This window comes from Lontra canadensis, unplaced genomic scaffold (assembly GCF_010015895.1).
Source record: "Lontra canadensis isolate GAN:19392208 unplaced genomic scaffold, GSC_riverotter_1.0 scaffold30, whole genome shotgun sequence".
Lineage (NCBI taxonomy): Eukaryota > Metazoa > Chordata > Mammalia > Carnivora > Mustelidae > Lontra > Lontra canadensis.
In genome coordinates, this window is record NW_022631024.1 from 15,551,056 (window position 1) to 15,574,120 (window position 23,065).

At 57.6% G+C, this 23,065-nt stretch overlaps 1 protein-coding gene across 1 annotated transcript in view; it reads left to right on the forward strand.

Annotated features, from left to right (window-relative positions):
- The window catches only part of HMCN2 (hemicentin 2), a 144,705-nt gene that overhangs the window by 45,707 nt on the left and 75,933 nt on the right, over positions 1-23,065 (forward strand). The window contains 10 exon segments of the mRNA XM_032866090.1: positions 2,774-2,962; positions 3,558-3,653; positions 3,954-4,081; positions 5,313-5,457; positions 6,915-7,027; positions 7,150-7,309; positions 8,764-8,929; positions 18,437-18,564; positions 20,252-20,506; positions 21,474-21,560. Of these exon segments, the coding sequence (XP_032721981.1) occupies positions 2,774-2,962; positions 3,558-3,653; positions 3,954-4,081; positions 5,313-5,457; positions 6,915-7,027; positions 7,150-7,309; positions 8,764-8,929; positions 18,437-18,564; positions 20,252-20,506; positions 21,474-21,560 (1,467 nt within the window).

Below are 23,065 nucleotides of genomic sequence, written 5' to 3' on the forward strand. Positions count from 1 at the left end.
GAACTTATCTGCACCTGCTGGGTTCTCCCTCAGAAAGAGAGGATGCTCATTCCTCCCTGTGTTTCCTCCTTTCCGCCCCGCCTTCTGTTCCCGGCCTGGGAGCCCCAGGTTGCCGGGTAGATGAGCAGGGGGCAAGAGCTTATGTTTTGGGGAGCACAGGGGCCCCCCGGCCAGCCTGGGGGAGCAGGAGAGAAGCAGCTCTGGCTTTTCCGTCAGGCACAGCGGGCATGGACCCAGGGCCTGGGATGGGGCCAGAGCCCGGGACAAGGCTCTGATTTTCATTTCTTTTAAAATCAGAAGGAAAGGGATGGATGACAACAAGTAGATGACAAGGAATCCGGCCTGGATTGTGTTTGCCTTTATGTCAGTGCGGCCGTAGACTAGAACCGTCGATAGTTTTCTGAGAGGAAGAGGCCCAGGGGAGTGTGCCCCAGCGTCTGCAGCCCCGGCCCAGTGGCAGGAACCGTCCCAGGAGGGGGGTGTGGAGACCGTTCCCCCCGTCACAGACATCCTGACGTTCCCTCAACACAGGGCCAGTTTGCGGTCCCTTGCTGGGGTCCTGCAGGGCTCCCCTGGAAGTCTGTGAGGAGGGGGCCTGAGGGCAGGGATGGCTGACCCACTGATGAATCTCTGGGAAGGGCACCGGCTTGGGAACCCAGTCCCCACCGACATGCTGCAGGACTCAGGGTCGGCCCTGCCTCTGCCCCCAGCCTCAGTTTCCCCCATATGCAAATGAGGGGACCACAGGACCTTCAGCTCTAGCATATGAGGATTCTGGGGCCCTGCCTTATTTGGGGGCTCCAGTGAGGACTGGGGCAGGAGGGATGGCTATGCTGGAGGCTGGAGTTTTCTGGGTGGGATCAATCTGAGTCTGGGATTCGGCTGCTTTGGAATCCACCCCAAAGAGAGGACAGGAGGGGTGGGTGTGGCTCTGGCTGAAACAGCAGCCAAGTTGCTCCCGAGGACGCAGGGGGACACAGGGGTGCGGTGGGTGAGAGCCTGGGCCTTAGCAGCAGCCAGACCCAAGCTCGGAGCCTGTCTCCACTGTTAACTTGGAGCTGTGCCCTTGGGCGGCCGCCTGATCTCTCTGAACCTCAGTTTCCTCATCTTTAAAATGGGGTTGATGAAACTGTGTTTCTGAAAGCTCCATCACCATGCCTGTCCCTCAGTAGGCATTCCAGAATCTGCCCTCTGTACAGATTATTTGCCATTAAAGGCCGGCTGTCCCTTTTGGGGGGCACGTTCAGGACTGGGAGGAGAAAGGGGAAGAGAGTGTGCTTTGTGGTGTCCCAGAGCCTGGAGATAAAGCTGGGCTGTTTGGAGGCTAAGGAGGGGCGGGTCAAGAAGCAGGTCTGGCTGGAAGGAGTGGGTGAAGGCAGACTCTGGGGTATCTCCCCAGCAAGGGGGGATGGCAGAGCCACGCCTCCTGGGGCCAGGGCTCTGCAGGACTAATGATCCTGATGGAGGCGAGTCCAGAACAGAGGCTTTCCGGGATCCTGGGCTGCGGCAGATGCCAGGCACCACCAACAAAGACAGGCATGCGGGTGGCGTTTGAGGCTGGCTCCAAGACTGTTGGGTCCTCCTTGCAGTAATTTTCCAAGTTGTGTTTATATCTCCTTGGAACATCCCTAATCCCCAGGCCAGGAGGGAAATTTGACGTCATGATTTGGATGGATGGGGGAGATTTCTGGAGGGAGGTGGACAGAACAAAAGGTGGAGGGTTTTCCATGATGTTGGATGCCATGGGGTTAAGAAAAGGCTAGGGGACCTTCCTGGTCGCAGGTCTGGGGACAGGGACCTGAGAACTGTGCCCATAAGCTGTGGGGACAAGGCCCGGACCCATCTGGAATTGGCCTGGCTCCTGGCCTGCCAGGATCATGAATTTCTATTTTGGGAAACAACTTATTTTCTCCTGATTATAAATATAAGACAGGGCTTAGAAGAAACACCGTGAACTGTGAACAGTGGTGACTCTGGGGAAGGGCATGAGGTTTGGGGTGTGTGGAGGAAAAACGGGGGGAAATATATTCGTGTATTACTGGAGTTTTGTTTGATTCCTGTGAGCAGGGCCATCCTTGTTTGGGACGTTTGTCCTGGTGCTATGATTAAGACAGCCCTGGTCATGCTCCAGTGTCCTGTTTGGACCATCAAGTGTAAGGCCACCTCATTTATAGTAAGCCTGTTTTCGTTTTGTGGTGGAGTCTTATATACTCCTTACAGAAAGATCAGCAAACAGAGACGTAGAGAGGAGAGTGAAGATGGCCATTCATCTCTCCATGGATTTGGCTCTTGGGGGTCAGGGAATGGCCGCCCAAGTTCAGGACACCTGCAAGAGGAAGGTGGAGGAGGGCGAGGGGGGGTGGAGGGTCTCCGAGGTGGTGGGGCTCCTGTGGCTGGAGCTTGACGTGCTGCCCCTCAGAGGTGGGCTTCCCAGGAGGTGTTGCTGCCAAAAGCAGGCCTGTTGCCTCTGCCTGCATGGTGAGGCCCGGCGAGGCCCCTGTGACCCAATGAGGGGGTATGAGGTGTGGCGGCAACTTCGTCCCGCCAAAGGCCGCTCCCTCTGCCTCATCCCCAAGAGCTCTCCAGGGCTGGACCAAGCCAAGCTCAGGTTGGCTCCAGAGCCCTGGGTGTGAGTCAGCCCCAGGTTCACAGGGTGAGGTTGGGAGAAATGGAAGCTCCCAACAGTGGGAGGGGAGGCGGGCTGCGGGAACAGCGCCCTGGGGGCACGGCAGGTTCAGCCCCCAGGCATGGCTGACCAGTCGTCTCCCTGCAGATGCGCCCCGGCTGATGGAGCTGCCCCGGGACGTCACCGTGGAGCTGGGGAAGAGCGCCCTCCTGGCGTGCCGGGCCACGGGCCGCCCGCCCCCGAAGGTCACCTGGCGCCGTGGAGATGGCCAGCCACTGGGGCCCAGGCGGGGCAGCAGGACCGGGCAGCCCAATTCAGGAGTGCTGTTCTTTGAGAGTAAGACACTGGGGCTGGAGGAAGGTGGCCAGGGGAGGCAGGATGGCGTCTGATAGTGTCTCAGCCCCCAGGCTGGGGGGCTCGGAGCAGAGCCTTGACCCTGGCGTTGACCCTGGGTAAGGTGGTTACAGGGTCATATTTTGGCTGGCTGACCCCGGGCAAGTCGTTCTGTTAGTCTGAACCTGAAGCAGTGATAAGGACAGAAGCTGCCACTTGGGTTTCCTGAAAGGCTGCCCGGAGGGGTTGCTATGTGGCTCTTACACAGGAAGCGCCCAGCATGGTTCCTGACACAGGTAAAGTGTTCTGTGCTTTAACAATTGTCACGGCCACCATTGTCACTACTATGACCGCTTGCCCTGGGCCGGGCCGGGCCGGATGCCGGCTACTGGTCTGTATCGGTGACCCCACCCCTCACACCACAAGGCACAGGGATTCACAGTCGGGCCCCATTCATGCCCTTCCAAGGTCTGGCTGCTTCCCCCAGCCCTCCTACCTCCCCTTTGCTGGGCCGGGCTCTGCTGAGGGCTTCTTGCCCCTGGGGGGCCGGAGCAGAGGTGTGCCTGGGCAGTCAAGCCTGCCCCTTTCTGCCCCTCAGGTGTGGTCCCTGAAGACCAGGCCCAGTATGTCTGCGAAGCTCAAAATATGTTTGGGAAGGTCCAGGCAGAGGCCCAGCTCGTCGTGACTGGACATGGTTCGCTGGTGGAGCTAGGGGAGGAGGGTTTGGTGGGGAGATCGGGGCCTCTGGGGAGGCCACCCCTATGGCTGTCCACCCTCTGGAACATAGTGTCCTTGCCCGGTTCTCCAAGAGGAGCCTCTGGACCCCTCCTTCCTGGGCAGCATGCCCCAGAAAGTGCACCTTGGACTTGAGGATCCCTTATCTTGATGCTCCCGCTGGTTCCCTGGGGAGGAGAGGGGGGCAGTGGGGCCTCTGTCCTCCAGATGACCACCCACGGGAATCTGGGTGACCCCTACCATCTCCTGTCCCCACAGCCCCCCCCGCAGATCGCCAGCAGTGCCTCTACTGTCCGGGTGCTAGAGAGACAGCCGGTGTCCCTGCCCTGTATCATCCTGGCTGGGAGGCCCTTCCCGGAGAGGCGCTGGCTCAGGGCCGGCCTGCCCGTGAGTGCTGGCTCTTTGGGCGCAGTGGCACTGGTGCCGGGGGACGGAAAGGCTGCTGTGTACCCCTCGACCTCTGCTTCGCTCTTCGCTTGCTTGGGACTGTGCTCTTTCTTCCTCCCTCTCTTTCCTGCGTCCTTCCAGAAATTCTCTGATAAGTGCGCGGATAGCCTCTGTCGGCCTCTCAAGTCCTGCCGAGGATCGTGTGGCTGCCGGTCCCCGCTGGAGAGCTGCAGAAGGACCTCGGGCTTCATCAGTGCTGAGGCTAGGGAGCAGAAAGTTGGGGGGCACAGAGACAATGCTTTCACCCCCCCCATTCTGAGAGCTTTGCAGAGGCCGATCGTGCTACTGACTCCCCCTGCAGCCTCTGTGGTTGCACATGACCCCGAGGAGGCCCCTGCTTAGGGGTGTGGGCTGTGGCGGTGAGGAGCCCTCCCGAGGAGGATTGGAGGGGCAGTGCGAAAGGGGTGGCCCTGGGCCTTGTCGAGGCCAGGACGGGGAGTGGCTGGAGATGCGGAGTCTGTTTCAGAAAGGATGCTGGGCAGAAACCCCCTCAGGCTTGCTCAGCCCAAAAAGGCCTGGTCCTGAGATGGCTCAGGAGCAGCTTCTAGAACCTGAGGGCAAGGTGTGAGGCTGGACCCCCGGGACAGGGTCAAGAAGGCCAACCCCCCTCACCAAAGATGGGCTGACTTTACATCTTCACAGAGGTTACCCCAGGCCCCATTCCGGACCAGCACTCCCTGCCCTACCCTAGTCCCCATGGGGACACATCTGGGCAGCCACCAGGAGCTGCTGTCTTTGCTTCTCTCTCTGGGACCACATCTGGTGTGGTGGCAGCTCTGTCCTACTCCATGTGGCTCTGTTCTCACTGGGAGTTTGTCCCTCCTCTCTGTAACCTTGGTGTGGAACGGCCTTGGAGCCCCAGCCCCTGCTCAGGAAAGGCTCTGGCCCTAACCCTGCACTCTTGGGAGAGGCTCCCATTGGCCCACGGGGGTCAGGCAGCTTGCCCTAGTCCAGCTGGCCGTGGGAGAGTGGGTTCAAGGTGACCTATAGCCCTAAGTCTCTGCAGGGGCAGAGGAGTCTCAGGGAAGGGGTGGGGGTGCTCCAAACCACTAGTCTCTCAGTCCAGCCTGCTCCCCACCGGCCCAGGAGGCAGTGTGGCTTCTAGAACACTCTCTCAGCTGGCTCAGTGTTGGGCCGCAGTTCAGACTGGGGCTTCCTCCCCTCTTACCAGCTCCCACCCGGCAGCCGGCATTCCGTCCGAGCAGATGGCAGCCTTCACCTTGACCGGGCACTGCAGGAGGACGCAGGGAGGTACAGTTGTGTGGTCACCAACACGGCTGGCTCTCAGCACAGGGACGTGGACCTCGTTGTCCAGGGTGAGTCCCCGGCGGGGGAGGGGTGCGAGGTGTGATGGGATGGGGAAGGGGCATGGGGAGAACTTGATCTTCAATACTCTTAAAAAAAAAAAAAAAAGCACAAAGAGTTCATTTTCACTGAAGGAAGATCTGAGGTGCGACAAGTCAAAGACAAGACTCCCATAATGCCAGAAGCTAAGGAGAACCAGATAATTTTACATGTTGGTGTGTATCTCTCACACTTTACATGCATGTGAGCTCGCACGTGTGCATATACACACACTACATATGTAATGAATTACGTGTAACTGAAATTGTATATAACTGAGCTTACATTGTATATAAATGATTTTTATATAATATATACATCCTACGAGGGTCTGTGTATGTTTCACTTAAATTTCATAAGGACTCAAGACACGAGGTTTAAAAGACTCCCCGTTCTGAACTCACAGCTCAGACAGGCATGTCCCTCAGCAGAATCTCGGGACCAGCAGAGGCTACCTCTCGCCCGCGGGGCCCGCGCTGGCTCTTGGCTCGCTTCATTTCCATTCAACGTTAATAATCGACTTGCAGGCTTTGGCCCCCTGAGACAATCCAGAAGGGCATTTTCCTCCCTAACGGGTCTCAGCATTACTGGCAGAGCCCTCGGCTTCTCCCGACTGGCCCACACCCGGTTTTTCCTCCCCCGCAAATCTGGATGGTGCCCAGAATGGATTTGGCACTTGTTTTCAAGTTCACTGTGTTCTGTGAACACTCTTTGCTGCCATTTCTCATCTGTCCATCCCTGGAGAGTAGGCAGGGAATTGGGTTTAAGGAGCTTTTTTGCTGATGAAGGAATACGGGTACCAAAAGATTAAGTGGTTTTATCCAAAGTCCCAGAGCATAGAAATGGCACAGCTGGTTCCCAGGCACGGCTGCCCTCCGTCCGTCTACAAAAGTGTGGCTGTCGATGAGATCCATGCCACTGTATTCTTTCATTGAAGTAGTTTTTTAAAAATTGTGGCAAATACCATTTTACCCATTTTAAACCCTCCGTTCACGGGCATGAAGCACATTCACAGGGCTATACAACCACCACCGTCCAGCTCCAGAACCTTCTACTCCTCCCAAATTGTAGCTCTGTTCCCATTGAACACTAGGTCCCCGTTTCTCCTCCCGCAGCCCCTGGCAACCACCATTCTCCCTTCTGTCTCTGACTTTCCCTATCCCAGGGACCTCATGTGAGTGGGAGCATACAGTATTTGTGCGGTGTCTGGCTAGTTTCACTTAGCATACTGTGTTCAAGGTGCATTCTTGTTAAAGTACGTATCGGACTTTTATTCCTTTTTTAAAGCTGAATAATATTTGACCTCTGCATGCCACATTGCATTTATCCATCAGCCCATTGATGGATAATTGGGTTGTTTCCACCTTTTGGCTACTGTGGATAATGCTGCTCAGAACCTTGGTTTATAAAATCGGTTTGTTTTTGAAAGTGCCACCTCGGATCCAGCCCACTGCCACCCACCATGTCACCAATGAAGGGGTTCCAGCCTCTCTCCCCTGTGTGGCCTCAGGAGTCCCCACGCCCACCATCACTTGGACCAAAGTAAGAGGAGCCTGTTAGCATGAGGGTAACCAGAGACAGGACCAGTGCATCACGGGAAGGAGAATGATGCAAATCCCCATGGGGTGTGGGCTTTGCTGATGTCCCCTGCGACTCTACCATAGGAAACCAATGTGCTGAACTCTGGGGGTCTCCACTACAACGTGAGCAAGGATGGCACCCTGGTCATCGCCTGGCCATCTCCCCAGGATGCCGGCACCTATGTCTGCACAGCCACCAACGCTGTGGGCTTCTCAAGCCAGGAGATGAGGCTTTCTGTGAACAGTGAGTGATGGCTCCCCATGTCTCGGGAGAAGGTCTTGGCAGTCGTGGAGGCAGGGGCACGGACAATCTGACCTTACCTGTATCTTCCCTGTCCTCTGTCAATCCTGCCTCTAAATTCTGCCTATCTGAAAGGTACACAGACCAAAGATGTCCTCCTCCAGCCACTCTCCTCAGTAGTGTGGGCATACCCTTAAAGGGGTACCAACTCAACCCTTTGTAAGCGGATGGCGGGAAATGGTCACTCTAACAAGCCTTGGAAACCCACAGGCCTCTACCGGAGCCCTCCCACCTTGGCGGCCGCCTTGCCCACCTCTCTCTCCGAGCCTCTGTACCCCAGACCCTCTGCTCCTTTCAATTTCTCAAATGGTACACCCTGCCTCAGGGCCTTGGGACATGCAGTTTCCTCTGTTTGGAATTCCCTACCCCCTCTTGGCCCAGCTGACTTCTTCCATTGGTCAGATGTAGGCTCTCTGACTCCAAGTCACTTTGCTGTAAATTCTCTAGAATCTCCCCTTCGTGAGATGCTTCGCAAGTCTGGTTAAATCATGAATCATGTATTGAGCTGTTTGGTACCCATGTTCCCTCTGGGCCCTAACACTGGGAGGACAGGGGCAGGATCTGTCTCCTTTGCTGCTTCTGGCCAGCATTCATGCAGAACCCGGTACTCAGGAACTGGCTGGAATGAATGAGCAAATGCACAGCCCAGTTTTTCTAGATACACTCTTAGAGCCAATATTTTCATATTGTAAAACAATTTTTTTCTTAGAATGGAGATTTTCTCTCTCGTGTGCAAAGGATGCGTGAGGGGTACATGGGTCTTGATATCTCCAGCTGGCTAGCTTAATTATTGTTGCTTAGACACCTACCAGTGCTGTCCGTGTGCGAGCACCTGGCTAAGAATGTGGGGGTGGGACATAAAGACAGAGGGGTACAGGGTAATCTCCATCATCAGGAGCCTCAAGCTTGATAGGAGAAAGACTTGATGGACATGGGTTGTTATAAACCCCCAGTGAGGGTTTGAGGAGGCCAGGGGACATGTGTGTCTTCTGGTGGTTGATAGCCTGAGAATAATTGGGATGATCCCAGGGGAGAAGGGAGACAGAGAAGATAAGGACAGAACCATCTGGACTGTCCCCAGGGAACATTCCAACCAGCTAGTGGGTAGCAGATGTTGGAGCAGGAGGGACCTGATCGGGGTCACCAAGGCCAGCCAAGCTTCCAGAGGGAGGGTGACCATGAAGAGGTAGAGGCCGGGACTGGGGGGGGGAAACCATTGGATCTGAGGCCACCCCCAAACCTGCACTCTCCCCTGATGGCAGAGCCCACCCAGTCTCTGCACTTCCCAGGGTGGCAGTGTCCTCTCTGCTTCCTGGGGACAGTTGTCCTTGTCCCCCCGGGTCCCCATGCAATGGCTTCCTGTCCGGCTCACAGTCCCTGCGTGCTTTGACCAACAGCTGAGCCCAGGATCCGTGTGAATGGCTCACATGATGCCGAAGAGCCCCTGAGAGTCACGGCCAAGGCCGGTGACGAGGTGACCCTGGACTGTGAGGCCCAGGGTTCCCCACCTCCACTGGTCACCTGGACCAAGGACTTCCGCCCTGTGCCATCCGTCACAGACAGGTAACCCGGACCACATGCCCCTGGGCCTGGGAAATGGGCGGAGCTTGGGGTCTAAGGAAACTGGCCTCAAGGTGGCCAGTGACCCAGCCAGTGGGTGGGACCCTGTGGACACTCCCAGGGGATGTGTATTCAATTTCACATGTAGCACTTTTTTTTTTAAGATTTTATTAATTTGAGAGAGAGAACGTAAGTGAGGGGAGGGGCAGAGGGGCAAGCAGACCCCCCCCACGGCTGAGCCGGGAACCCAGTGGGGGCTCAATCCCCAGACCCTGGGATTCTGACCTGAGCCGAAGGCAAACGCTTCACGACTGAGCCCCCCACCAGGCCTCCCACACATAGCACTTCAGTCCAGGGGCCCCGGAAGCCTCTCAGGGGACCCCTGAGAGAGCAGAGACCCCTCCAAGAGAAAGACAGAGACCGGTCTGGAGTCACGGATGCCCAGCGCTTCATGCCCTGGCCCCTGGGTGCTGCAGGCAGAACCTCCGTTAATCTGCACGGCAGCCCTTCTCTCGGGCCCACTGAGGCTCAGCGAGGGGTGGTGAGCCACTTGTGGTCGCCGCTGTTGGGACAGCGTCCCGACTGTGTCACGTTCTGTGTCCTCGCCTGCTCCGCAGGCCAGGTGTCTGGTGGCTGGGCTTTCTGACTCAGCTTCCCACCTGCCCTCGGAGAGGCCGCACACTCCACCCTCCCAACAGGCAGGGCTGCGGGGGATGGCGGTTCCAGACAAGAAGGCCTCGAAACTCCTGAGGCCCTTGAATTTGGGGCCCAGGGCGGCGGGAGCGGGGGTGGTGGTGGGGGGGAGCTCTGGCCAGTGACATCAGTCCTGGCGAGGTCTCTGAGAAGTTCGAGACCCGGGAGGTCTCGGCCCCCCCAACCCCTGCGAACGCCCACACGTGTGTCTACACATCTCAGAACATCTGCTTGGTGAGCACTTCCAAACCTCAAAGCCCGCGCCCCTGACTGTGGCTGGGGTCCTGTGCCTGGGCTGGGTCTGAGCGCCTCATCGGTGTCCCCACAGCGGCACGTCTCGGGCTGGGAGACCGGGGAGCCTCCGTCTCTTCCCGGAGGGCCTGGCGCGAGCTCCTCGGGCGGGCGGCGGCCGGCGGGGCTTGTTATTTATGGCTTGTTACTGAAATGATCCACAGTATACCCATTTGTTCACCCCTCCTGGTTGTGATGTGTTAATAGATCAGCCGGGAGCCATAAATTTGTAGGAGCTGCTTTTGCAATCCTGCGTTCTGTTCCTTCTCCCTTGCCCTCTCCACTTCTCGCTGGCTTCCAGCTTTCCCCTGAGACTTACGAGACTCTGGGAGTTTATCTAAGTGAGGAGGAAAATAGGCCTGGGGGGGATTGCGGGGCTGGGTGAGGAGCTCAGGCCGTGGAGTCGGTCACACCTGGCTGCGGATCCTGGCTGGTGTTCGGGGGTTCGTGTGGCCTCAGGTGGCCGCTGGCTCCCCATGGCCTGTTTCTCCACCTGTAAAGTGGACGTTGTTTACATAAGACTCACGGGGTCCCGCGAGGGATGAACGATGCTTAGTACACGGTCAAGTGCGGGAAAATCGCGCCCTCTGGTACCACTTTTTGGCCATGGCTATTCACAAACTAAGGCATCGTTTCCGGCATTTGGGAAATGATCACGTCTGTTACCTCGTTTTGTTCTTAACCTACTGTTTTAAATATACAAGCTTTAGTGAGATACAATCCCCCGTGGGACAGTTCTGGGATTTGGCCTATTCAGAGTCGTGTCACCATCACCACAACTGCTTTTAGGGCATTTCCAGCAATTTCCAGCGCCCTCCCCCCGGCAAACCCCACACTCCGTGGCAGCCCCTCCTGTGCCGGCCCGTCCCCCACTTCAGCCCCTGGCAACCCCTGATCTGCTTTCTGGTTTCGGACTGATCTCTTCTGGATGTTTCCAGAAGATTCCAGAAGTGAAATCATATAATCTGGGGCTTTTTGTGTCTGCTTCTTTTCACTCTACGTATGTTTTGGGGATTCAAGCGAATCGTAGTGTGGATCAGGACTTCTTTCCATTTTGTGGCTGTATAGTACTCCCTTGTATGGAAAGACCCCCTTTTGTCTATCCAGCCACCTGCGGAGGAGCCTCTGGGGTGTTTCCGCGGCTGGCCATGCTGAGTAACCTCACCGACTTTGATTGCGTTTGAACTTGGCTCACAGGCTCCGGTCCCCGTGGTTCTCTGGGCCTCCCTGCGGCGCAGACAGCTTCCCGCACAGAATGGAACTCCGTTTGCTCACAGACACACAGCTGCCCTTGGTCCTACCGCCATTCAGCCAGAAAATGAGGATTTAAAAGCCCTCCCGGAAATACGCACCGAGCGGAGCGTGGCGGTGCCGGGTGGGTGGGAGCTGCTGTCTGCTCCCTTTCCGAGGCTGTCCTTCCTTTCTTCCTTCTCCAGGGGGGTCCCAAGGCTCAGCTTCCATCAAAGCGGCCATTCTGGAAGTTTGTGGATGGAGTCTTCTGAGTCATAAGTGTTCACGGACCTCCAGGACTCAGCCCTTCCCCGTCTGCCACGGCCCCTTCCTCTTTCCTCAGGGATGAGAGGCCGGCGTCTGTCCCTTGGTTGGCTGGCGCCTGTCTTTCCTGACTTTGGGTGTCGTCGGCGAGGGGCTTTCAGCCTTGGCTACAGTTAGGGTCGCCAGCAGAGGTCCAGGGCTGGCACTTCTTCGGGTTCCCTGGCGACTCCGTGATGCGGTCAGGTTGAGAAGCACGATGTGTTTGAGTCTCGGAGGCCTCCCACATTTCCACTGGGACGTAGGTGACCCTCTTCTCATGCCAGCCCTCCTGGAGGTGGCCGGGGTGAGCAGCGCCATGCCCGGTGCACAGAGGGGGAAACAGAACCCCAAGGGGTGGGGAAACTGAGATCCTGACCTTCCCACTCCTGGGGCTGGGTCCTAACACGTGCACGTGCACACACACACACAGACATGGACACATACACATGCCCCCAGAGACCAGACACACAAACGCACCGACAGACACAGGCATGCGTGCAGACACAAACGCGGACACATGGGGACCTGCTCGCGGACATGAGAACGTGTTGACACACATACATCAGGCTTCTGGGTAAAGGTCAGGCAGGCCACTGCTCTCTCTGCAGGGTCTAGAGAATTCTCTGGGCTCCTCTCTCCTCTGAGTCAATGGGTCCCAACGGAAAGACAACTGTAGGTGCTTGAGTATCATTAAACTTGAAACCATCCACCTGCGTCCACGCCCCCTTCCCCCCAGGGCACACAGATGCTTGGATAGGACCCGGCTTAGTGTTCCTTCTTTCTGCCCCTCGTCGCTTGTATTTTTTTCCCCATTTGCCCATTTCCTTGATTCATCCTGGCCCGTGTCACTTGCTGTTCATTGAAAGGGCAAAATAACATTCCAGGGCGCTCGGCTCTCATGGTTGCTAAGCTGTTTCTCTGTTTGGGGCATGTGCTCCATTGCCAGTTCTCCATGGGGATCCATGTGCTGTTGGAACATCTTCCCACAAACGCTTCTCCTTATCTTCTGGGCCATTTCCATGGGGTATCATCCCAAAAGCAAACAACTGATTCCGGGGGTGGGAATGGTCGTCGGGTGCTTGCTACCCCGTGGGTCTGCTGCCTGTGATAGCAGAGTCGTGATTTGGCCGGACTGTCAGCAGGGTTCATGAGCAAGCCTGTGTGCCCAGGGGGCCATGGCAGCAGCCACGAGAGAAGGCCCTTGGAGAGACACCGGGGTCTGTCTGTGTATGACACTGGGCGGTCCCGTCCCAGCCTGGTCCCCAACTTACTGAGTGAACTTGAGTGAGACTCATCCCCTCTCTGGGCCTCAGTCTTCCCATCTGAGAAATGAAAGGGTTGGGCAGACGATGGTGGCCAGAGAACTCTTAGTGGCTCTTATCCCATGATTCCGTGCTGGGATGCTGGGGCGAGGTGGGGTTTCCAGGCAACAGTGTTTGTTTGTGGCTCTGAGGTGTGGTTGGGACAGCTGTGAGAGCTCCTGGCTCGGGCTCCAGCTCCCGGGGGCAGTGGGCCAAGGTCCCACTCAGGGCCAATCCGGACGCATCTGGGGGTGGGGGGAAGCTGGCGGGGGGGGGGACAGCGAGTGGAGGGAGCATCCCAAGGATAGCCCTGAGTGGAGTGGAGTGTCGAGCTGCAGCCGGGTTCTGGTGGTCCCGGAGAAGAGTGACTGCCCCTCTGTGGGGTCTTCGCCTTGACGGATGCTCACAGCTCGTGCTGCCTCCTGGCCTAGCAGCTCTGAGCCGGGGTCTCATTAGCCTATGGCCAACGGCTCTCTTTCTGGAGAACAGTCAAGTGAAATGAACTTCAGAAGCAAACACTAGGAGTACCTTGATGGTTGGGAGCACGGTTGCAGCATCCAAAGGTCAGGTCTGCGTGTGCCCTGACCCGCTGGGTCTGTTTCGACTCAGTTTGTCCTCTGCAGAAGAGGGTGCTCCCGGTAGGCTCTGTCTGCCTTGCAGGTCCAGCCACTGGGAGTTTGGAGCAAGAGCCGGCGTCGTAGGTGCTGAGATGTGCATGGTACACCGGAGGCGCTCAATCGTTACCAGCCCTCTGTGTTGGCATTGCTGGGCTGTTCCTCGGACTCATGGGGATGGCGCGTCCTCCCGCTCTCACCTAGGTCATGTTTGGTCCTTTTGTGGGTATCGGGCCCCTCTACCTAAATTCTCTAGACTGGTTTTTCCATCTGGGGCTTCGTGACAAGGTTCTGTGGTGTGACCCCAGCACAGAGATGAGGGTCAGAGTGGTCATCGGTGGGAGAAGGTGCGGGCCAACTGGAGCTGTGGCCCCCAGGCACGTGGCAGGCACACGTGGGTGAGGACCGGCCCTCTGGCAGGTGACCGTGAGGGGTGCTGTTTGTTGGACAGCCACCGATCCTTCTCCTGAAGGCTTTGGGCTCGTGCAGTGAGCTTGGAAGGGCGGCAGCAGGCCCTTTAGAAATGGGGGCAGCAGGGCAAGCAACAGGGGATGCGGCCAGAGGGTCGGGGTGTAGACAAGCCACCTGGACTCTGAGCAGCCAGAGGACAGGAGCATTTTCCCCATCCCTGCAGCGGCCGGCCCACCCGGAACCCCTTGGCTCTTTGTCTAGCAAGGGAACAATTGAGCAGGTAGCTGAGCTGAATTCCACGCAACTCAGAGCAGGGCGTGCATCAGGGAGGGCTTCCTGGAGGAGCTGGGGCATGTGTGGCCTTGAAGGGGATCTGGAGGGCAGGAGAGTGTCCTTAAGACCAGTTTGGAGGGGATGGGACACAGTATGAGTGAAGGGGGGAGGGCAGGGTGTGTGCATGGACAGCTGGGATTTGCCATTATGCATTTATTAAGCACCTGCTGTGGGTCAAGGCCTGCCTTAAGGGCTGGGGACAGGGCAGGACCCTGGCCCCTCCACTTACGGAAGTGTCAGTGTCAACAGGTGATCCCAAGTGTGATGAATGGTGTAATGGCTCCAGGGTCTTGTAACCGGACGCAGTGCATTGCCCAAGACGGGTGGCTTCTCTTCTGTGAGCCACAGAGAACAGGAGGGAGCTGGACAGGTGAGCTTGAGGGAGGCTGCGGCCCAGGAGTGTGCTGGGAATGAGGCTGATGGTGTAGCCCAGCTCCCAGCTCTTGGCTTGATTCTGAGCACTTTCTATCTGGTGCCCTTTGGTCTCCCTGGGTAGGTAGGTTCCCCCCTTGGAACTCCAAGAACCAGAGGGACTGGGCAGAGTAGGTGGGCCCCTGCCAGATCTGAGCCTCGATCTGTGTGTCTGTGTGAATCCTGCAGGGGCAGCCAACAGTGACAACTCGGGCCCAGGACATGTCATAAACAGGAAATTCCCCTGTTCTCATCTGGGTGCTTTGGGGAGCCATCTGGCGCTCTGCCACAATGGAGGGGCTGCTGCTGATCACGCCACATGCACACAGCGGCCATGTTCTCCCCATTTCCTCCCACCTCTCCCTGGCCCCCACCCCCAGGCTCCAGCTGCCAGACCTGCAGAGCCTCTGAGAAAGGGGAGGGAGAGCTGGGTCACAAGCTCATAGGGTAGGGGAAGGACAGGCAGCTGTGGGAGTCCATGGGCTGCACCTACCGGCCTTGAAGCGTCAAGGCAGGAGACCTTCCTGGAAGAGGTGATGTCTAAGTATTGAAGGCTGAGCTGGTGTAATTTGGGTGCACGGGAGGTGGAGGGGTGCCCCACGTAGACAGAATGGTGGTCCAGCAGGGGTGGGGGTGGGGGACTGGTCCACACAGGCCAGGATACTGTGCTTGGGTTTGGGGCAGCCAGCAGTGGACAGCCGCAGAGGGCTTTAAAACAAGGCGGTGATAGGACCATTTTGTCAGTGGCGGCAGACTCAGGCTGCACGGGGCTGGCACTGGGTCCTTTGGCCTCTGTTAGGACTCAGCTTGTCCATCTGTAAGATGGATTCTCCCTGCATTCCATTTTCATTCGTGATAAAGCAAGCAGCATTCCCTTTCTGGGCACTGACCTGGGGCTGGTCCCAAGAGAGACAAGCTGCCTACCTTCACAATGGGGAATTTTCTGCTTTCAGACTTTTCTTTGATTATCTTTTTCCGGAAGCTTCTACTTCCTATTCTTTAAAAAAATTTTTTTTAAAGATTTTAATTATTTATTTGACAGAGAGAGAGATCACAAGTAGGCAGAGAGGTAGGCAGAGAGAGGGGGGGAAGCAGGCTCCCTGCTGAACAGAGAGCTCGATGCGGGGCGCGATCCCAGGACCCTGAGATCATGATCTGAGCCGAAGGCAGAGGCTTTAACCCACTGAGCCACCCAGGCACCCCCCCCAACTTTTTTTTTTTTTTTTTATAGATTTTACCTACTTCCTATACTTTAAAGGTCTTGTTGAGGCTGGGAGAGAGAGAGGGAGCGAGCCAGCAAAGAGCTCTGTGGTCTCTAAAATTCTCAGAACTAGAAGGCAACTTCTGAATAAAGGAATCCAGAGCTGCCTCTTCAGATATGAAAGAGTCAGGGTTCAGAGACATTGTCCGGCTGCCTGAGGTTGCACAGCATGTCTGTAGCAGGACCAGACCTCAGATCCTGAACTCCAGTCCCCACCCCAGATCTCTTTCCCCTGAGCTGCGCTGTCCCCATTTTGCCAGTGGAGGTTTACAGCGAGGCGGGGAGGGAGGGAACCGTGTCCCTGCCGCCAGTGTGACTGAGGCTACGCTCCATTCTCAGAATGATCTGGTCCTTGTTTGGTGGATGTCGACATTATTTAATTAAAGAAACCAAATAGACAACAATTGTAAGAAAAACCAAGCCAAGAAAGTGATGCCAGGTGGGGGAAGCATTCCCCTGTTACTGGGACAAAATGGGACTGAAGTGTTTTTCCTCCCTTTTGAAAGATGAAGCAACCAGCTCAGGGCAGCTCAGCTGGTTGTTGACTGAGCCCTGGCTCTGCCCCACAGCCATAGGCTTCATGTCACTTCCTGTCCACCAGCTCCTGTAACTCCAGATGAGGACACGGAGTCTTAGGGAGACAGAGACCTTGACCCTAGGTCAGCCTGAAAGAGGCAGATAGTAGTTGATTCGGGGACACTTGTTGTCAAAGCCTTACTTCCATCTGCTCCCCGGGTAGGGGCACTGCCATCAGAGTCTCAGGGTAGGGCCAGGAGAGTCTGATGAAAGTCTGATGAGAAGCTGAGCCCTACGAGCCATCAGGGAGGCGGTCTGTGCCAATGAGAGTGGATGGTATATGAGCTGTGGTCCAAGGGTCCTGTGCCTGTGCCTACAGGACACACAGCGGTGTACGCAGATCTCTGCTGGTGGAAGAGAGAGAGAGAGAGGGAGAAGGGAGAGAGGGAGGAAGATAGGAAAGAAAAAAATCTAAATATTTAATGTCCACCAAAGGAAACCAGTTCATGAATTATGGTAGAATCACGTGGGAATACTATATAGCAGTGAAAAATGAGTGGATCCCCCCCTCAACACACATACACATGAAGCCAGTAATGTGAACGTTTTAAACACTGCAGAACGGTATTGTGTATTGTTTGTGCCTGTGCCGTCATCACCATGGTAACCGCTGCCCTTAGCTCAGTACCTTTCTGTTCTGAGCAGTGTACTACACGTTAGGCCATTCTGTTCTTCCGATGACCCCAGGAGGGATAAGCGCCACTGCTGTCTGTAGTTTCCAGAATGAGACAGTGGAGGCACAGGGAGGTTAAATGTCTAGATCAACCTCCCATAGCAAGCGTGTGGCCAAACAAGGTTGGACTGACCCAGTGTTCTGACCCAGTGCCTGGGCTCTGAGGCCGCCCCCCAGTGTGTCACTTACAGCTGTCCTCAGAGAACTTGTGCCACATGCCTGCTGGATGCTCCAGGAGGGGCCGCTGAGCAGAGCGATTATTACCCCATCTCACAGATGGGGAGATAGAGGTCCAGCAAGGCCAAAGTAGTTAGCCCGGGGTTGCCTAGAGAGTCTGTTGCCGGTGACACTGACCTGTTTGAGAAACACATGCCAAGCACTTAACTCGCAGATGCCTGGGACACAGGGACTATTGTCACCTCCGTGTTGCCGAGGAGGAAACCAAGGCTCAGCAGAAAGGGGAGGGGGCGGCCCAGACCTATGGGGCTCTAGAGCTCAGCTGTATCCTGGGAGCACAGTCTGCAGGGCTGGCCTTTGGGGTCCCCCGCCCCTGTGCTGGCCACTTAAATTTGGGGCCAGCTGGGGCTAATGGCTGCAGCTGCCCTCTTTGATTTGTGGGGACAGGGGCTTCACAGAGCCAGCACATGTGGGCCGGTGACATCATGTCTGCAGGGGCCCCATGGGGTCCAGCCCAGCTGCAGGAGTCTGGCTGGGGGCCCCCCCGATCCCTTTGGGATAGGGGCCAGGTGCCTTGAGCAAGGTGGGCCAGATGGGGAGGGCCGTGACGGGCAGCCTCCACAGCTCCCTCCGGAGGGCCCAGCACCGTGCTGGGCCACAGGGCACCAAAGAGCACTGGCTCCGAGTCTGGCCGGCCCTGGCACTTAGGCACAAAGGGCCTCTGGGCTGGCAGCTTCTCCCTGCAAGCCATGGGGAGGTCGGGCAAAGGGGGCCTCATCCCCTGCCTGAGGGCAGGGCGTGCAGTAGAAGAGGGGGAGTTACTGGTGACCCTGTGCCAGGCCCTGGGCTGAACCCACATGGAATCCGCTCACCAGCCCCAGACGCAGGCCTTCCTAGTGTGCCCATTTTGCAGATAAGGAAATGGAGGCCCCAAGAAGGGATGGGACTTGCTTCACTCAGTGAGGAAAGTTCGGACTATGGACCAGATCCCAAGCCGTGGATTCCTAGTCCAGTACTCATTAGGTCTTAGACCAGTTGGGGTGGGACCTGGCCCTGGCCTGGAAGTAGAGGCAGGTGGGGTGGGGGGAAGACTGAAGCTTGGGTGGGGGGAAGACTGACACAGCCTCACTCCTGGCAGGCTTCCAAGGGTAGGTGGCTAGTTCAAGTTGGGTCTGGAGGTCCTTCCCGCGGGGGTGGGGTTGGTTGTGGTCTCACCAGTGCCCCTCACTCCTGCAGGCATCGCCTCCTCCCATCAGGCTCCCTGCGTCTGGCCCAGGCCCAGGTCGGTGACAGCGGCCTCTACAGATGCACGGCCAGCAACCCTGCCGGGTCCGCCTCTCAGCGCTACGACCTTGAGGTGCAAGGTAGGGCCCTGCTGGTCCCCTGGGTCTGACCCGTGGCCCCGCCCTTCCCTCTGTCTTTCTCAGGCCTTTTCCGTTCTCCTCCCTCTCTGTGGGCTGGGCCCTGTCACCTCTTCGTGGGAGCCCTCCAGGGTTTCCTACCCTCCCCTGCATCCTGCCTTCCTCCAGCCCCATCTCTCTCCTTCCCTTGCTCCTTACTCCTGTGCTCATGCTCGGGATGCTCTGAGAACAGAGGGCAGGGCCCAGGGCAGGCCTAGGTCGGTGGGGGCTTAGAAGACAGGAGGGGGTTCTGGTTCCTGGCTCGGCTGGGACCCCAGCAGTGGATGTGCCCCTGGGTGTCCAGGTCCCATCCACGGACACTAGCCATGGAGTCGCTCCACCAAAAAGAGCCAGGGAGCTTGTCATCTCCAAAAACCCCAGGGAATGACTGAAGACAGGGGTCAGCCAACTCCGGCCCTCGGACCCCATCTGCCCCATTTCCTGTTTTCACATGGCCCACCAGTGAAGTACGCTGTCCACATTTTTAAGTGATTGGGAAAAAGAAAACCCCAGATAATACCATGTGACGCGTGAAAATTACACAAGGTTCAGGTTTCAGTGTCCATAAAACCAGCCCTCTTGGGGCACAGCCTGACACGCTTGTGTACGTGTGGTCTGGGGCTGCTTTTGTGCCACAATGGCTAGTTGAGTAGCTGAGAGACAGACCATCTGGCCCATGTGAAAGATTTAGTCTCTTGTCCTTTCCAGAAAATTTGTCCCCGGATCTAAGCTAGCATCCCATTTCCCAGGTGGAAGGGTCGAGGCTCAGAGAGGGCGAGGGCTCAAAGGCTTGCTGTGGGTTTGCATGAACATCTGAGAGACATGGCAGCAGGGGGGCTGGGTGATGAGTAGGGCCTCAGAGTTGGGAGGACCGGATTTGAATCCTGCCTCTACCACTGCCTGGCTGTGTGACCTTGGTTGGGCCCTAGGCGTCTCTGAGCCTTGGTTTCCTCCTTCGCGAAGGGGGGCCCACAATAATGCCCATTCCATGGTTGTCATGAGGGGGCGCGCAGCACAGGGAAAGCTGCTATTGTCTTCGGCAGGCGTGGGGGTGGGCGGGGTGTGTACACCCTCCTGCTCCTGGACATAGAGGCCCAGGGGGGCCTGGTCCCACAGAGCCAGGCAGGTTCCAGCTCCTATCAGCTGAAGGGGTAGGCAACTCTGGTTAATCACATAGCCCTTCTGAGCCTCAGCTTTTTTCATCTGCCAAATGGGCATGGTATCACCTTCCTGTAGGAAAGACCGAATGCGACGGAGGAGATGTGAATTTGGTAGAAGTGAGCACCTACATCTTCCCCAGCCCAGGGGAGGGTGGGCATAGGGGAGTGGGGAGAGGTGGGAAGGGCTGGGGGGGGGGGGGGGGGGGGGGTGGGGGGGGGAGAAAGCCACTGAGCACAGAGGAGTGATTTTGTGATGAGAGCACATGTGTTCAGGTGAAAGGCCAGATTCTGTTCACTTTGGGGGATCCACATGGGGTGTCCCTTTCCTGACAGAATGAGGAATGGTCAGCCTTAAACCAACCCCCATGATGATTTCTGCTGGTTGGTGATACCCAGAAGGGAGGGCAGGCAGGCCCCCTTTGGGGGTCTGGGCTCTGTGACCCCCACCTGGGGGCTCCACGACCTGATGCCCCTCCCCGGGGCCGTGTCAGTGCCCCCTCAGGTGCAGCTGGGCCCGCGGGTCCTGAAGGTGCTGTCAGGAGAGATTCTGGACCTGAACTGTGTGGCTGAGGGCAGCCCAGAGCCGCGGCTGAACTGGTCCAAGGACGGGGTGACCCTGCAGGGTGGGGGGCCCGAGGGTTCCGTCCACTTCTCCGCCATCCAGACCTCTGATGCCGGGCTGTACCGCTGTGAGGCCTCCAACAGCGCCGGCCTGGATGCCTGGGAGCTGGAGCTCCGGGTGCTGGGTGAGTCTCCCCCAAACCCCAGAACTCACAGCTCTCCCCCTCCCCCCACAGCAGCCCGGGCTTCTGAGATGTGTGACCCCTGCCTTCCTCCCAGCCTCCAGTGCCCAGAGGCGGTGGGGGTGTCCCTCATGAGGGAGGCTCGTGGGTACCCTGTCCACCGGTGCGGACAGAAGGTGCCAGGGCCAAGGTTTGGCTTCTTCCACTTTCCAGCTGGACAACTGTAGGCCGATTATTTCCACTCTGTGGCCCTTGGTTTTCTCCCTTGGAAAATGGGCCTGATTATATGCGAGGAGTCAGTGAGAGAATGTGTGTGAGGTGCCTGGAGCCAGAGAGGTCTGGATCAGTGGTTTTATTTATGGGGCGCCCGGGTGGCTCAGTGGGTTAAGCCTCTGCCTTCGGCTCAGGTCCTGATCTCAGGTTCTGGGATCGAGTCCTGCATCGGGCTCCACTTCTCCCTTTCCCTCTGCCCTTTCCTCTGCTTGTGTGCACACGTGCTCTCTCTCTCTCTCTCTCTCAAATAAATAAAATCTTTTAAAAAATAAAGATTCTATGTATCTAAGAGAGGGAGGTGTGAGGAGCAGAGGGAGTGGGAACAGCAGACTCCATGCCAAGTGCACAGCCTGGCGTGGGGCTCCATCCCACGATCCTGAGTTCACAACGTGCGCTGAGATCAAGAGACGCCCAAACGACCGAGCCACCTAGGAGCCCTTCACTATTTTGAAATTAAACCCGGGAAGTTGCAGCTGGAGGGGCATGGAGGGCAGGGCGATGCCAAGCTCCACCTTCCAAGCCCTGGAGTCTTAGGGGACCCTGGCGGCTTCTCCGTGGGCCAACCATGGGCCACCTGGTGGGAGGCAGGTCTGCACCAGTGGCCAGGAAGCTGAGGGCCTTATGCCAGGCTGGGTTGTGGATGGGACACCCTCTCCACTGGCCCTGGTGTAACTAGGGTCACGCCATCTCTCCCCAGAGCCGCCGCACTGGGAGGCTGATGAGACCAGCGGCCTGCTGGAGAGAGTGGCGGGAGAGAACGCCAGCCTGCCGTGCCCGGCCAGAGGTGATGCTGGATCCCGGGGGGTTTGAGCTGGGAAGGAGCACCCCTTCCATGTCAGCGCCCTGGGTCACACCTTGGGGGCAGTGCCCATGGGTTACGGAGGGTTAGGGGGTCCTAACTTTCAGCCGGGCTGTGCCAGGACTTTTATCCTATTGACAACACTGTAGGGTGGGTATTAGCATTAGCTTGTTTTTTTTTTTTCTTTTGACTAGGGGCAATCTAGGCCCAGAGGGTTTAAGCAAGTTGTCAGAGGTCACCCAGCCAGGAGGTGACTCATGATATATGGTGCGGTTTGACCCTGCCCCGAGGGCCCCTTAAGTCCCAGCCCCTTTGGGAATGCTATAGCTCAGGCAAGGATGGCCGGAGGGTCTTGGGATTGGGGCTCGGAGGCTCCTGCAGAGGATGGATTCACGTGGCTCGGGGCAGACTAGCCCTTTGGGGGCCCCCTTGGGAGCAGCAGCACAGTTGTGGGGCCAAGATAGCCACCTCTGTGGTCAGCCATCCCATGCTGAACCCCGCTTTGGCCCCTCTAGGCCAGATACCATGGGGCAGTTCGTACCTTTTGACAGAGCCTCTATTTTCTCATCTGTACAGTGGGGCCATTCCAGACCCCCACACAGGACAGCTGGGAGGGGTCGGGGAACAGCAGGAGTTTTGGGTCCCTGCACCGTGCCTGGCACACTGTACAGGCTCAGGGGGATGTGTTGGATGGGGATCTGGGTCCAAGGCTGCTTACAAGAAGTCTAGAAGGAGTCAGGAGATCTGGTTCTAGTCCCTGCATCACTTCTGGTGCCAGGAGCCCAGGGAAGTCCCTGGAACAGGCCCCAGGGAGGGGCAGGTAGGAGGCAGGGCTGGGTGGGAGCAGCTCGGGAACCTCCTGGACTCCTCTCTGAGACCTGCCCACCTGGTGGCCCGACAACCCACTCTCAGCCAGGGCGCCACCTTGTGCCTGTCTCTGGGAACAGCAAGCCGCCGTTCCGCAGTCCTGGGAGGTGGGGGCGGTGGGGGGGTGGTGGTGGAGGACCCAGCCAGTGGCCCTTCTGCCCCTCGTGCCCCTCATCCTCTCTGGTCAGTCAGTGGCCTGTCCTCTGGGCCCGACTTCAGCTGAATCAGCATAACCCTAGCCCCCTCTGATAAAGAGCACCTGCCCCCCAGGTACCCTTGGCCTTCTCCCTTTCAAGCCGGTCGCTGCCTGGTGGGCAGGGTTGGGCGCTGGCATTCACCAGCCGTGCGACCTTGGGCTCAGAGGGCTAAGGAGAAGGTGCCGTGCCCAGTGCTTGGAATGCAGAAGCCCTGGTACCCACGGTGGGTGACAGCAGCCGCCTGTTCCTTGGAGGTGGGATGGGAAGGCCAGGAGCCCGGCCGCTGCCTGGCTGGGGATGTGGGCCACACCACTGCTCCTCTCTTGGCCCCCGTGAAACAGGAGTGGGGAGGTGAGGTGAGTGATTGTCACCGACAGTTTGGAGTCCCCTGGAATCTTCCCTGGGCAGAGCTACGGGGCAGCTCTG